This window comes from Physeter macrocephalus, chromosome 12, assembly GCF_002837175.3.
Source record: "Physeter macrocephalus isolate SW-GA chromosome 12, ASM283717v5, whole genome shotgun sequence".
Lineage (NCBI taxonomy): Eukaryota > Metazoa > Chordata > Mammalia > Artiodactyla > Physeteridae > Physeter > Physeter macrocephalus.
Genome location: NC_041225.1, coordinates 45,114,239 through 45,130,904, shown reverse-complemented (window position 1 = coordinate 45,130,904; position 16,666 = coordinate 45,114,239). Strand labels below are relative to the sequence as shown.

The following is a 16,666-nucleotide window of genomic DNA, read 5'->3' as shown; positions in this document are numbered from 1 at the left end:
ACTGCCTGAGCCTCAAATGAGCCTCTGACAAATAAGGGTTAGACCAGTTAACAACTGGAAATGAGAAAACTGGTCAGGATGATAACACAAGAGGTGCTTCAAAAGAGTAATTTGAGGGGCCTTGAGAAAAACTGAGGCCCTCCTTTAATCTAAAAATGGACATGAGGACATCTATTATTTTATTATACTATTTATTGAATAAATTATGCTGCCAAAAAAACAATGAATGCCTGATTCCATTTTTGTTTATGTAAAGAACTAATGCATAGGTGCAAAAATAAAATACTTTTATAATATTAAATTTTCACTTTAAAAACAAAGCTCTCAACAGCTCACCTCCCCCACCACCATCATTTACTATGAAATTCTAGTTCCTATTAAGGGAATTAATTTTTAGTGGCCTTTTTCTCAAACTATTTATCCTCAGAATACAAGATTTTCTATAATTTGGTAAGGTTAACATGTTTCCAAAGCTGAGATTAAAGGGTTCTGTTTCTTAACTGATTTTTATCTTCATAGTTATACTACCTATACTAGTTACCACATTTACCACCATTCACCATAATCCATAGGGACAGAAATGTGTTACAGTAGTGTACATGCAACATGACCTTACTCTGGTCCTTCCAGTGAGGCCTGATACTAAGTGCCCAACACTGTTGAAAACTACCCGCTGGCAACTGCACCTCAGCCTCTCAATGTAAACCAACCCAAAAGGAAGAGAGAGGCAAGTCTCCAAGGGGAAGGGGAGGAAAGCTTCCCAGTGGGGCAAGTGTAAAGGGCACTGAGGTTGTAGCGGCCTGATCCTCACGTGGTCCTTTCTAGCCTGTGTCACAACCTTGGCCCCAGATGACTCTCAAGACTGAAGTAACTTTAAATAGAAGTGGTTGCTGGTGAACCTTGTCTACATGTTTCTATTTAAAGTCTGAATAGCTCTCAAGGCAAGCTTAGGCTCTAGATAGTACAATGAGGGGAAAGGAGGAAAATGCCTCTTAGTTAAGTTGGAGAGCAGGGAAGTATGCTGAGGCCTTTCAGTGAAGTCAGGTTCATGGGAACTCAGCAGCAGAAGCCTTTCAGGATTTCATTATTACACTATTAATACAGACAACAGGTGCTTAAAGTTTTCTAGCTGGAAGTCACAGTAGCCTTTAGGTTACAAAACAACTATAGAGAGACATAACATATCCCCTCAATTTAGCCTTTAGTATTAGTACAGGGCTGGGAGAGGGATCTACCACATGTCAATCAATAGCTGAGATTTGCATATGGATATAAAATTTCCAGAAAAAAATTTAGAAAAAAAAGCATTATGGCTTTAGTGTTGGGATAGAACAGAAATATAGAGAAAACTGAAACAGATTTAATATTTACCTTTTAAGTGCTCTTAGAAGAGTCACTTTGTTTTTTTCAGAATATAAAAGTTGAAAATGTTGATATACTCATGAAGTTGTCATATTTGATACATTTAGAAATGTGAAGGTCCAGTGAAAAACAAAAAATCAGGACAGGAAAAAAAACCCTCTTCCTGTTCTTAATTCTTTCCTGCCTCCCTTACAATATACAGTAGCTGATTATGGAGGACTTCGATAACACCAGGCCTTCAGCAGTCTTAACATATACTGATGAGTAAAAAGGGGGGACAAAACAAATACTTTCAGTCCTGCTCATTTCCCCTTCTCTTGGCTGACAGTGGTGGAAGTTACTGCCCTTCCAACTACACTGAACACAATAATATGGCAAGCACAAACCAGAAATAAAGAAAATGCTTAGCACACTGAAATGTGCTTTGAAGCCAGCTTTACCCAAATAGCCACTTTTGAATTGAAACAAAGCCCAGAAAACGTTTTTGGACTATGCATTATGAAATGCCTGCAGAACATGCTGCAGAAGTTCCAAGGCCTGTCATTATCTCAGCTGCCAATAAACACTACATGGAGCTTTGCCAACTAGGGTAAAAGTAAACACCTGTGAAACAGTTAAAAAAGAAACTGCCCATGTGTCATCTAGTCAAAGGGAACAAATGAGTAAGCAAGGCTACCTCCAACAAAAACCGTGTTATGAAATAAGTTCTTTGTAAAATGTTGAAATTTTAAGTTACAGGCCACAATATCTAGCATTACTAAAAGTCACATCAGCCATACTTTGCCATAATCTCTATTTTCCTAAGAGAAAACAAACTAAAATATCACAAACCAGCTCAAATAATTGATTTGTATAAATATATTCTAGTATAGTGTACGTCATTTGATTTATACTATAATTCTTTTTTTTTTTTTTTTTTTTTTTTTTTGCGGTACACGGGCCTCTCACTGTTGTGGCCTCTCCCGTTGCGGAGCACAGGCTCCGGACGCGCAGGCTCAGCGGCCATGGCTCACGGGCCCAGCCGCTCCGCGGCACGTGGGATCCTCCCGGACCGGGGCACGAACCCGCGTCCCCTGCATCGGCAGGCGGACTCTCAACCGCTGCGCCACCAGAGAAGCCCACTATAATTCTTTTAAATATAAAATAATTCAAGTAGTAAAATCACATTTAAGTCAAATATAACTTTAATGAATTTTAAAAACTTTTAAAGAGTAAATTCCATTAATTAAAACTCAAATTGATTCTATCAATCTTTAAACAATATAAAGTTTATTTTACTCACCTCTCTAGCCACATTGCTTGTTTTCACTTCCTGTATAACTGTGCCGAAGATGATATAATCAACAACATCCTTTGGGACACTGGTCCGATGTAACAAACCCCTGCCAGCAGAAGTCCAAAGCAAAGAAATATTTCATACATTCAAGATAGTGCCATAGATCATCACATAAAGCACTACAGTTAACTTTGGTTAAAAGGTTAACTTTGTCTGTCATACAGAGTGAGGTAAGTCAGAAAGAGAAAAACAAATACCGTATGCTAACACATATATATGGAATCTAAGAAAAAAAAAAAAAGTCATGATGAACCTAGGGGTAAGACGGGAATGGAGATGCAGACCTACTAGAGAATGGACTTGAGGATGTGGGGAAGGGGAAGGGTAGGCTGTGACAAAGTGAGAGAGTGGCATGGACATATATACACTACCAAACGTAGAATAGATAGCTAGTGGGAAGCAGCCGCATAGCACAGGGAGATCAGCTCGGTGCTTTGTGACCACCTAGAGGGCAAGAGGGAAAAGATATGGGAACATGTGTATATGTATAACTGATTCACTTTGTTATAAAGCAGAAACTAACACACCATTGTAAAGCAATTATACTCCAATAAAGATGTTAAAAAAAAAAGGTTAACTTTGGATTTAAGAGTAGAGATTGTATCTTTTCCTTAATTTGACAAGCATGTGGCACCTTATCAAAGAAGTTAAAGTCTAATTTAAAAAGTCAAACTTTGATGCTCAATTGGCAATGAGAAGTTAAATAGGAAGAATCATAAATAATTTGGAATATAATCTATAAAAATTTTAAATCACTATGTTGTACCCCTGAAACTAATATGATTATAAATCAACTATACCCCAATAAAAAAATTAAAAAAAAATTGAAATAGGATAAAACAGATACATAAACCAAAGTTTTCAGTCAAAAATCAAAGAGGGGGCTTCCCTGGTGGTGCAGTGGTTAGGACTCCGAGCTCCCAATGCAGCGGGCCCGGGTTCGATCACTGGTCAGGGAACTAGATCCCACATGCGTGCTGCAACCAAGAGTTTGCATGCAACAACTAAGGAGCCCACCTGCTGCAACTAAGACCTGGTGCAACCAAATAAATAAATAAATATTTTTTTAAAAAAAGAAGAAAAGAGAAACAAACAGAAAATTAAAGAGTAAAATCCCAGTTATGTTAAATTTAAAATATCAATATAAACACAATTTAAATAACGTATTTTTCTAGTTCTGATCACTGATAGAGACTAGAAGCAATAACACTCCAGTAGGAACGAGAACATCTTGAACTCAGACTTGGTTTGTAAATGCCATTTACTAGCAAAGGTATTAACTTTTTTAAAAAAATTAATTATTTTTGGTTGCATTGGGTCTCCGTTGCTGCATGCGGGCTTTCTCTAGTTGCAGCGAGCGGGAGCTACTCTTCGTTGCGGTGCGCAGGCTTCTCACTGCGGTGGCTTCTCTTGTTGCAGAGCATGGGCTCTAGGTGCGCGGGCTTCAGTAGTTGTGGCTCGCGGGCTCTAGAGTGCAGACTCAGTAGTTGTGGCGCACGAGCCTTGTTGATCCGCAGCATGTGGGATCTTCCCGGACCAGGGCTCGAACCCGTGTCCCCTGCATTGGCAGGCGGGTTCTTAACCACTGTGCCACCACAGAAGTCCTAAAGGTATTAACTTTTTAAAAAATGACTGAGGCCAGGTCTAAGGCAAGAAAAGTACAAAGTGAACCTCTCTGATCTTTTTTGTGCCAAAAATAAGAAAGCACTCAAAGATTAATGGGACCATAGCAAAAACAGGAACAAGGGTGTACACATTTGACAAAATTCATAAAACTATATACTTAGGGCTTCCCTGGTGGCACAGTGGTTGAGAGTCCACCTGCCGATGCAGGGGACACGGGTTCGTGCCCCGGTCTGGGAAGATCCCACATGCTGCGGAGCGGCTGGGCCGGTGAGCCACGGCCACTGAGCCTGCGCGTCCGGAGCCTGTGCTCTGCAGCGGGAGAGGCCACAACAGTGAGAGGCCCCCGTACCGAAAAAAAACAAAAAAAAAAACTATATACTTAAAAATATGTGCATTTTATTGTAGGCAAATTACACTCAAAAAACAATATTATACCAAAAAACAAAAGGGTCATAGGAGCCAACTTGAAGGAACTCCCACAGATAAAGTATGGGATAATCTGAGCTTCAAAAAGAACAGTGACCAAGCTTGGCTTTAACACAATTAATAAATAAAAATTTATAAGTCCACATCACTTAAAAAAAAAAAGGAAAGCTGTTCTTTACAGAAAAATACCAACCAATAAATATAGGAGGAATAAAAGAATGATCAAAGTCATAATTTTGTAATCTCTAATGTAATAACTAATCCAGGCAAAAATTATCAATGAATGCTAAGACCATTTGGTCAAAGGTTGTTGGGGAACAAGATGTTTACATGGTGTTAAGATATCACTTTACAGGTGACTTACTAATTGCAAAGGAAAAAAATACACCTTTATAATCAAGAGATCTAGTGGTCTGATCACCATGACCGAGTGGTTAGATTTAACATTACACATCATGCGTCTCTTAACATGATGCAATACCCATGCACTTTACCTATGAAGCATTCTTACCAAAAAATGTTTAACCTGAATCTAATCAAGCTTAGAGATCTAACTTCCAGTTTATAGGAAATTCAGAGGAAAGTTAAATATTACTACGAAGAAACATCCAGAATGTGGGACATTCTACAGGCCAGCTGGCCTGGTTTTTTCAAAAAGTCACTGTCATGGGGGGTGGAGTGGAAGGATATCCTAAATTAAAAGAGACCAAAGAGACATGTTCATTTGTAATATGAACTTTGACCAGGTCCTGGTTTGGGAAAAAAAAAAAATTAAAAGAAAGGACATTCTTGGAACAAGTGAGGGGGATTTGACTATGAACTGGATATTAGAAGTTATCATACAATCATAATCATCTTAGCTATGGTAATGGTAACTGTCGATAACAGAGAAGGTCCTCATTCTTAGGAGTACTAGCTGAAGAATTTAAGGCTGAAGTATCAAGATGCCTGAAACAATGTCAAATGCTTCAAACCATATAGCTATAGAAAACATGGCAAAATAATAACATTAATGCTAAGTGAGGGGTATTTAGGTGTTCACTTTGAATTTTATTGTATAGTTGACATTTTTTAAAACAGGGAAAAACCTGTAAATCTCCAGCCTGGGACCATTATCAGAAATAGCACCATTATCAGGAATAGGAAAGTAAGCTGGCTTCAGGGAAAAGATAATTTTTATTTTTTACACGCTGAGCTTGAGATACCTAAGAAAAGAGGTCAAATTTAGAGATTTGGAAGTCCTTTACATAAAAAAATAAAGATTAAGTAGATGAGATTTTTAGGGAAAAGCATGCATACAGAGAAATGCAAAGTTCTAAGGACTAAAACTTACAAAATACCTTTAAAAAAGAGACAGAAGAAGGGATCCAGTTTTTTAAGAAGAGAAAAGAATCAGTCAGAAAATGGAAGGAAGACCATAATGGCGCAACATGAAGTCAAAGGAAGACAGTTTCAAGTACAGCTGACAGTGTCAAATGCTGTAGAAGACAAAGTCATTGAGGTCTGAGAAAAAATTGGTGCGCTTAGTGATTACAGTCATTATTAAGAGAAGTTTCCAAAGTATAGTTACTGTAGAGCAATGGGAATGGAAGCAATTATGGGATTAAGGAGAATAAATGGATAGTAAGAAAAGAAAAGCAACTGCTGCTTTCATTCATTCTTAAAGGCTGGCAGGAAGAGAACAAACAAAACAAGATGGGCAGAAAGGTGCAAAGAAGAGTTTTTTCAAACTATGAAAGACCTGTGGCTGCTTAAAGACACAAAGGCAAAGCATCAATGAATGATAATGCCTCACATGTTGACTCTCATCAAATTATTCTTCCATCTCAATCTCATGCAACCACATCCAATTTTACATTTTTATTTGGTTTGCACAGGAACCTTCAGGTCTCATTCTAGGCTTTTTTCTAGATAAATAACCACATCCCCATCCCACCAGGGATACCAAAATCTGAGGATGCTCATGTCCCTTAAATAAAATGGCATAGTACAGTTGGTCCTCTGTATACACAGGTTTTGCATCTGTATTTGCATAATTTGTTCAGCTATCCTCATACAGTATGAAGTTTCTAAGATAATCATCAAATATATGTATTGTATTTAGCCTGATCAATGTAGGACTAGCCTGATCAATCTAGCCCTACACTGTTTACAACTGTAGCTAGCAGCTAGCTACAGTACTCATTAACGAATACTGTCATGCCAAGAAATAGTCACGCTTACAAAATAAAGGTCGCTGACATTCACCAGCTGCTTGAATTTGTGTAGCACCTATGGCTAAAATGAAGAATAAATGAATCTTGTAAAATCTACTAAGTGTTTTTGCTCACCACATAAAAGTTAACATATCTTAGATATGGAAATTCCATTAAACATGCTATTTCAAGTGTAAAAACTGGAGAAAAGTGCTTTTAATGAAGTACGAACTAAAATGAAACTGCATTTACTTACGAAAGCGCTGCTCTAGCCAAATCATGTGGCATCAGGTCTTTATATCTGGGGAAAGAACATAATTTAAACCAAAAGCCTAGAGCTTTAATAAAAAATGTTTTTCATTCTGTTTGAAATACCTAAAGAAATAATCTAACATGTGATGCTATAAATGCACTTAACATCATTCCAAATGAAGAAATAGTATGACTTTGCTATTTGTCACCCTTAAAAATCTGGCAAGCCTCGACTCCTTTTGAGCTGGAAAAGAATCGAACAAGAATCTTGCCCACTGTCTTATTGTTCAGCATGACACATGTTAAATATTTAACATTTAATATTTTATTTAATAAAATATTTTTATTTAAACCCCACCTTTTAAGTTCTCCTTTATTTTATTTTTAAAAAATTCATTATTTATTTTGTGATGTCTCAAGGGACATGAGCAATATATTAGGACTTCTAAGAAAACTTTGTTTTGAAGTAATTTGAGGTTTACAAAGAATTGGAAAGATAGAGTTCCTGTATACCCTTTACCCTGCTTCCTCTAAAGCTAATCTTATATAACCATGATGTACTTGTCAAAACTAAGAAATTAATACTGGCACAATACAATTCACTAAGCTACTAACTTTATCTGGACCTCACCAGTTTTTCCACTAATGCCCTTTTACTGGTCTGTTCCAGTAAAATGGCCTTAAGCATTTTGTTGTCATGCTTCCTTAATCTATGCATTTTGTTGTCATGCTTCTATGCATTTTGTTGTCATGCTTCCTTAATCTCCTCCAATCAGTGACAGTTCCTCAGTCTTTCCTTATCTTTCTTGACCTTGACACTTGGCAGACTGGGGTTATGGATATGAGGGAAGTGTATCACAGAGGTAAAGTGCCCTTCCCACTGCTTCTTATCAGAGTGTATGTGATAGCAACATGACTTATTGCTGGTGATGTTAACTTGATCACTGGGTTAAAGTATGGTTTTCTTCACTATTTTTCCCTTTCTGAACTCAATTTGTTAGAAATGAGTCACTACTCTGGCCCTTACTCAAGGGGAGAAGAATTAAGCTCTACTTCCTAGTGGAAAAAGTAACAAAGAAATTATGGACACATGTTAAAATCATCACAGTAGTTAATAAATACTTGAGGGGAGAGAGTTGAGGCTATGCAAATATCTTGTTTCTTCTTAACATTTCTCACCCACTAATATTAGCATTCATTCGTAGATCCTGGTTGCAGCAATTATTCCTGTGGTGTTCTAATGGTGATTTATTTATTTTCCTCATTCCTTCTGTATTTATTGAAATTCTTCTTTAAGAAAGATTTGTCCTTTCTATTTTTATTTTATTTATTTATTTTTTTTTTGCGGTACGCGGGCCTCTCACTGTTGTGGCCTCTCCCGTTGTGGAGCACAGGCTCCGGACGTGCAGGCTCAGTGGCCATGGCTCACGGGCCTAGCCGCTCCGCAGCAGGTGGGATCTTCCCAGACCAGGGCACAAACCCACATCCCCTGCATCGGCAGGCGGACTCTCAACCACTGCGCCACCAGGGAAGCCCTTTTATTTTTTATTCAATCATTTATTTATATCAGATTGAACTCATAGATATCTGATGTATTCTTTGGGTTATGGTATAATACCATCATAACTTATTAATTAAATTGTTCCAGGTTTTGTCATTGAAAGTTATTTTAGGTTGGTCCTGTCTCTTTTTTTTTTTTGGCGGAGCCGCACGGCTTGCAGGATCTTAGTTGCCTGACCAGGGATTGAACCCGGGCCCCTGGCAACGGATGCACCAAGTCCTAACCACTGGACTGCCAGGGAATTCCCGGTCCTGTGTCCTATTGACATGCTCCATTTTTTTTTAAGCACTTCTTTACTTTCTGGTACTCCAAAATGCTCCAGGTGCATCTTGTATTTTTTTTTTGGCCCAGACCTAGTCATTCTTCTAGGAAGCCTGGTTCCTTCTATTGAAGAATGGGTATTTAGAAACCAAGATGTGGATGTGAACTCTATTTAAATTTAAAAAATAAATTCCCTTTATTTTTAAGTCAAAGATTTAACCATTGGATTAAATAAGAATATTCATTCTTTAAATTGCTAAAAATTAAAACCTAAAAAATCCAAAAATGTTTTTATTTTTACTCTGAATCACAGAAGAATCATCAGTAGTTTTAAAAATCTTTCATAGGTAAAACCAGTTCCCTCAAATTTAGAGCAGAATAACTTGGGAAAAAGTTGTGTGTCAGTTTTAACATGTCTGAACCATAATTATTTAGCATTTTACAATCTTTATTCTCATGCTCCTATACCCCTCTCTACCAGGATGCCTGACAGACTCCCAAATGTCACTGTTGGAGTGTACTCCTAGGAGTGCTTCCAAAGTGCTTTCTACCTCTAAGAAAAACCTGGTCTTTCAAATATCACTCAAGTTGAAAGCAAAGCTTCTTCAAATTAAACAGAAAAAGATCTTTTTCTACCTAGAAAATGATCTTCTATTATAGAAGACTCATTTGTCACCTCAATCATAAGATTAATAATATGACTTAACTATTTGTCTTCTTTATAAATTCTTCCTTCTATATTATTTTTTGGTCACTTTTGTTCTGTACATGAATATTGCCTTAAAACTCTTATTCTTTCTTCTCTATTAACTATATTTTCTTACGTTACTCAAAGCTCTTCTCTGTGTCACTAAATTACTCATGAACTTTATCTTCTTTCTCAATTAGCATCCTAAATTAAACTAAAACACAATAATAAAACACAACAAAAGGAATAAATCCTATGCTAATGTGCTGAATATCTCAAACTTCACGCAAATACCAATTATCAAAGCAAATGTTTAAATAATGTAAGTAAATAATATAGTTGAGCGTGTTTGTATTTTTTTTAACAGGTAGTAAAACAGTTGGAATCAAACTTCTACACAGTATACAAACAGCCCTTACAAAACACTGGTCTTCCTAGCCCAGAACTTTCTTCTCTTGATGGAACTTTCTTTTCCTACCCTGTTACTGCTGAGTACAAGGAGTCCCCTCTCATCACTCCACTGCTGCTAAAGCTTCAGATTCTTACTCTTACTGCTGTTGTGTCAGTACAGGAAAGTTATAATACTATATTGAGAGAAGAGGGTGAATGAAGAAACTTCACCAGCATTCACTTATATAAGAAAATACTCTCTAGGTTCTAAACCATCGTTTAAAAATGAACGTTTATTGTTTGTGTATGTATGCGCGCGCGCACACACACACACAGGTCTGTATCTTCCACAAATGGTGGCATTATACACACTGCTCTGAACCTTGCTTTTTACACCTAACATATCTTCAAGATCTTCCCATATTAGTACAGAAAGGTCTCGTTATTTTTAGCAGATGCCTGACATTCCCTAGCAATATTTTTAAGTTAGTAACTGCTAGTTCAAAATACAAACAATAAAACAATCTAAACAGAATAGAACCAATGTTTCATTTAGTTTGCACCTAGTTCCCAAAGTCCATCGTCAACTTTTGGACAGCTTGGGCCTCACTTGGGGATAAAAAAGGAGGAGAAAAGTCTAGGGAGAACAGAAGTTTGGTTCTGGGGAACTTGAGGGCTGGTCTAGGATCATTTTTATTCCATATATTTGGGGTTGTGCTGTACCAGGGTTTGGACCAGTCCATCAACTCCAATTCTGAAAATTTCCAGGAAACCAAAGCCACAGATTAAAAGCTCTTCAGAATGCCCATGGGCCCAAGTTCTCCATATTCAAACTTCTGAAGAGGCACAGAAACAATGTACAGTACTTATCTTCAGATGAGGAAAGGATATCTCTGTTAGAAGCAAACTATCTGGCCCCACACTAGGTTTTTAAAATATGACTGGTTCAATCTAACACTACATGAGGCTTACTCAGGAGAATGGATAAAAAACAAATTTTGTCACATTATTTCACCACTGGCTTGACTTATTCTATATTAATTTCATGAAAATGTTTTTCATATATTAGTCCACTAGCAGTAGTATTACCTACTGGGTTACACTGACAAAGATCCCTTTTGAAAGTGCCTTAAAAAAAGGAATATATAGGGGCTTCCCTGGTGGCGCAGTGGTTGAGAATCCGCCTGCCGATGCAGGGGACACGGGTTCGTGCCCCGGTCTGGGAAGATCCCGTGTGGTGCGGAGCGGCTGGGCCCTTGAGCCATGGCCGCTGAGCCTGCGCGTCCGGAGCCTGTGCTCCGCAAAGGGAGAGGCCACAACAGTGAGAGGCCCGCATACAGTGCAAAAAAAAAAAAAAAAAAAAAAAAAGGAATATATAAAGTACATGGGGTGATGGATGTGTTAATTAACTCGACTGTGGTAATCATTTCACAATGTATATACATATATATATATACATATATATATATATAAAATCATCACATTGAATACCTTAAAAATAATCACTGTGTACAACCTAAATATATACAGCTTTTATTTGCTAACCACACCTCAATACAGCTGGAGAGAAAAAAGAAAAAGACAGAAAGAAAGAACATGTAACAAAATCATTTCATACTTACGAAGTGCCTGACAGCAAAAATGGAATGCGGACACCATCCACCACCACAACGTTCCTTATGTTGGGTTTGGCTAAGGTTTGCTTCGATTTCGTCTGGACAGCTTTAAGAGAAAGTGCAAAGAACAATTAACTAAAATATATGAAGTCAGGGATTTCCCTGGCAGTCCAGTGGTTAAGATTTCACCTTCCGATGAGGGGGTGAGGGTTCGATCCCTGGTCAGGGAGCTACAATCCCACATGCCTCGAGGACAAAAAAACAAAAACAAAAACATAAAACAGAAGCAGTATTGTAACAAATTCTATAAACACTTTAAAAATGGTCCACATCAAAAAAATCTTAAAAAAATAAAATAAAATACATGAAGTCAAATGACTTTTTACATTTTTAAAGACAGACATTCTAAGAAGAATTATATCATTCAATGCCAAGTTGCATTTGTCATTTACCAAACCACTTCAACTAAAAAAAAAAAAAAAAGTAAGAAATTAACTAGCATTTACAAATTTCCAAAAAATATTTAAGGTAAATACAGAGATTATACCTAATGATAAGGTTGTTTATGCCATTAACGAATTGTTTTCGGGTTTTTTTTTGGTGGTACACAGTCCTCTCACTGTTGTGGCCTCTCCCATTGAGGAGTACAGGCTCTGGACGCACAGGCTCAGCGGCCATGGTCACAGGCTCAGCCGCTCCGCGGCATGTGGGATGCTCCCGGACCGGGGCACGAACCCATGTCCCCTTACATGAAGTCAAATGACTTTTTACATTTTTAAAGACAGACATTCTAAGAAGAATTATATCATTCAATGCCAAGTTGCATTTGTCATTTACCAAACCACTTCAACTAAAAAAAAAAAAAAAAGTAAGAAATTAACTAGCATTTACAAATTTCCAAAAAATATTTAAGGTAAATACAGAGATTATACCTAATGATAAGGTTGTTTATGCCATTAACGAATTGTTTTCGGGTTTTTTTTTGGTGGTACACAGTCCTCTCACTGTTGTGGCCTCTCCCATTGAGGAGTACAGGCTCTGGACGCACAGGCTCAGCGGCCATGGTCACAGGCTCAGCCGCTCCGCGGCATGTGGGATGCTCCCGGACCGGGGCACGAACCCATGTCCCCTGCATCGGCAGGCGGATTCTCAACCACTGCGCCACCAGGGAAGCCCTTTTGCGTTTTTTTTAATGAAATGTTTGACAATCTATTCCACTGAAAGCAACCAATTAAGTCTGCCCTTAATATTAGAAGTTACAATGACTGATATCGTTTAGTCTTCATATACCTTAATATTCTTGCTTTTCTATGTAGAAATAAAGGCATTTGGTTGGTGACTACTGCCATTCTACAAAAACCCAGAATGCTTCCTGAATTCTGGCTCAGTTTGTCTAGTTATTTTCTAACATCAAAAGAGCAACCTTGGGGCTTCCCTGGTGGCATAGTGGTTAGGAATCCACCTGCCAATGCAGGGGACACGGGTTCAGGCCGTGGTCCGGGAAGATTCCACATGCCGCAAAGCAACTAAGCCCGTGCACCACAACTACTGAGCCTGTGCGCCTACAGCCCGCAAGCCGCAACTACGGAAGCCCGTGCTCTGCAATAAGAAGCCCGTGCACCGCAACGAAGAGTAGCACCCGCTCGCCACAACTAGAGAAAGCCCGTGCACAGCAACAAAGACCCAACGCAGCCTAAAATACATATATAAAATAAATTTTTTAAAAAGAGAGCAAACTTTCTCTAATGTTTTAATTAAAAAATAAAACATGAACATATCCTGGTGGTTAAAAGAAAAATAAACATAACTAAAATATGGAGAGTAAAACTAAAGTTCCCTCTTTATGTCCTCTGCTGCCATGTAATTTCCTTCCCAGAGGTAGATACTGCTAATTTGGTGTATATACTTTACCACTTTTTTTCTTTTTATGCATGTACATGCACACACTTGTGTATTATGTTTACTTTTCTTTTTTTTTTTTTTTGCCGTACGCAGGCCTCCCTCTGCTGCGGCCTCTCCCGTTGCGGAGCACAGGCTCCGGACGCGCAGGCCCAGCGGCCATGGCTCACGGGCCCAGCCGCTCCGCGGCATGTGGGATCCTCCCAGACCGGGGCGCGAACCCCGTTCCCCTGCATCGGCAGGCGGACGCGCAACCACTGTGCCACCAGGGGAGCCCTATGTTTACTTTTCTGACTTAACAATATAGCTGGAAGATCTCTGTGTTTGTGTATCTACATGTGTCTCATTCTTTTCTTATTGCTGTTAATGTTGAAATTCATCTCCTATCACCACTCCTTCATTACCAGAGATAGAGAAAAATCCTAAAGAATTGGGAATAAAATTTTAACAATCACCTTACCACACCCACTTATGTCATAGAGAGCTATTTATGATAAATATCTACAACCAACTTTAAGAAAACAGTAGTGGGCTAACGTGAAAGCACAGACCCTGACTCCCTCGTCGCATGGATCATAGCGCAGAGTTCAGAAGATGGAAGGCACAGTGTCTGAGCAAAGCGGACCTCAGCCGGAAAGGCAGTGTGGACGAGGATGTGGTAGAGCTTGTGCAGCTCCTAAATGGGCGAGAACAGTTTTTCACCACCAGTTCCTGCGCTGGCCGCATCATCCTCCTAGACGGGGGTATAAATGGTTCTGAGGTTCAGAAACAAAACTGTTGCTGGCTACTGGTTACACACAAACCCTGTGTGAAAGATGATGTGGCTGTCCGGAGCACACATGGCTTAGAAGTTCCATTGACCCATAAAGGAAAACTGATGGTGACAGAGGAATATATCAACTTCCTGATAAAGATAGCAAATCAAAAAATGGAGGAAAACAAGAAGAGAATTGAAAGGTTTTACAACTGCCTACAACATGCTTTGGAAAAAGAAACTATTTCTATGATCTCATATCCCAAAGAGAAAATCAAAGAGAAAAATAACTCATCATATACTCACAAGGAAAAAAGAAACCCAGAAAAAGCATGTGGCAAATATATTACTGAAGAAAATAATAAAGAACTTGAAAATGATGATCATGATGATCCAGGAATCAGTGTTACTATCTTCCCCGAAGATTACTGAGATTTGGTTCTGAAGTGTCTTTGTAGAATAATGTTTCTAATAGATACATTATAAAGCTGCTCTTTATAGGAGTATTTTAGTTTGTTGAGTGTAACAGCCTTTCAGAAAAACAAGATTTAATTTTTCTCTATATTTTAGGGAAACCCTTAGCTTTTAAAAATAGCTGTGAATTATGATTTTTAATGCTTCAAAAAAAAAAAAAAAGAAAACAGTAGTGAAAGCTAAGAGTCATGATAAAATGGGGTACAAAAATTCTCCTCGCAGCTCTAATTGGTTGGTGAAGGAGACAAAGGCACGTGGAGATTATCAAGGAGACTGTAGCAAAAACAAGCATGTGGTGCTAACAGCCAAAATAAAGGCAGTATCATTGTGAATGGAAAGGAAGGGACCAATACAAGAGATTTTATAAAGGAAGACTATGTATTTTGGTGACCAGATATAGAAAGAAAGGAAAAGAGGATTATAAAGGAAGCTTAGAGACTAAGAAAACCCAGCTATTCTACACAGAGTAAGAACTGGTTTTGGAAGAAAAGTGACCTCAATTTTCAACATGCTAACTTTGAGGTGATGGAGAGACACTCAGGTGGATATGTACATTTGACAGAGAGCTAGAAATGCAAAACTAAAGCTCCAAAGAGAAGTGAGGTGTAGCTGGGAGAGCCATGATATATATGCATTTTAGAATATAGAAGAGGCAGATGTCCCCTTGGTCTTTCCTGCCACTCCCTTACGTTGTACTCAATAAATCTCGCTTTCTACCCTCACTTCTGGCTTGGTAAATTCTTTTACCACCCATGTTGCCAGCCCCATCGCTGCACTCTGTGGCATTTTGATGGCCAGTACGGGGACCAGACCGCTCTCTCCTCTCTCTGCCTTTTCTGATCCGTCTTCCAACAGGTAGCGATCGGCCTGCTGACTCGGGGCAAATGGCCACGTCTACTCCTTGGTGGGACCCAAAGGCCTCCAGGACGAGACTCCAACTTGCTGTCGTCCTAAGGGGAACATTCTGGGAATGGTCTTTTCTCCTCTTCAACACTGCCGATGGTCTGAGGTCCCTGGAGACCGGGGACTGCGTATCCTGGCCAAGGCGACTCTTCAGTGGACCTAAAACCCAGTCCCATACCGACTAACCGTCCCTGCCTAATCGGGTGGCAGTGTCCTTTGGCCCTGGCCTTGGTACTCCTCACTTCCAACGCCTGGTGCAGTCGGCAGCAGCGGCTTGGCGAATCCAGGAATGCTGTGAGATTCCCCTTCTCTTTCCATCCTCCCTTGAGGACCGTCCATCCTGATCCACCAACATTTCCAGGTACTTCAAGTGAGTCACTACAAAAACGATTTCATTCCATCAAGCTACAAATGGTGACAAGACAAGGATTCCAACCTCTAGAATCAATATAGTTGACTACTCTTGAACAGGCCTCCCCAAATTTTTTTTTTTTTTTTTTTTTTGCGGTACGCGGGCCTCTCACTGTTGTGGCCTCTCCCGTTGCGGAGCACAGGCTCCGGACGCGCAGGCTCAGCGGCCATGGCTCACGGGCCCAGCCGCTCCGCGGCATGTGGGATCTTCCCAGACCGGGGCACGAACCTGTGTCCTCTGCGTGGCAGGCTGACTCTCAACCACTGCGCCACCAGGGAAGCCCCCCAAATTTCTATTCACACACTATCCCACAGCCCCATAGCTGATCAGCAAAGCCAACCAGGACCCCACATTGCCCCTTCTCAGCAGAAGCAGCATGAGATGATGTTGTCACCCAGATGTCAGTGATTTGACTTTGCTGATCTGTTGGGGGGAAATGTGGAGCGTAACAATAGAACAGCCATGTTAGGCTGGGGAGGTTGTTTCAAGATAAGACAATCACACCCTCCCC

General features: G+C 39.4%; 2 protein-coding genes across 4 annotated transcripts in view; one reads left to right on the top strand and one right to left on the bottom strand.

Moving 5' to 3' along the window:
* Window positions 1-16,666, bottom strand: part of HADHB (hydroxyacyl-CoA dehydrogenase trifunctional multienzyme complex subunit beta) — a 39,589-nt gene that overhangs the window by 11,726 nt on the left and 11,197 nt on the right. For all 3 annotated transcript variants that reach the window (XM_024119070.3, XM_028497002.1, XM_028497001.2), the window contains exons 4-6: window positions 11,720-11,819; window positions 7,202-7,246; window positions 2,645-2,744 (exon numbers count right to left, since the gene is read on the bottom strand). In XM_024119070.3, coding sequence (XP_023974838.1) covers window positions 2,645-2,744; window positions 7,202-7,246; window positions 11,720-11,819 — 245 coding nt within the window. The remainder of the gene's footprint in view (window positions 1-2,644; window positions 2,745-7,201; window positions 7,247-11,719; window positions 11,820-16,666) is intronic.
* LOC112063643 (tRNA wybutosine-synthesizing protein 3 homolog) lies at window positions 12,637-14,963 on the top strand. The gene has a single exon (XM_055089075.1). The coding sequence runs from the start codon at window positions 14,181-14,183 to the stop codon at window positions 14,796-14,798; it is 618 nt and encodes a 205-aa protein (XP_054945050.1). The 5' UTR covers window positions 12,637-14,180; the 3' UTR covers window positions 14,799-14,963.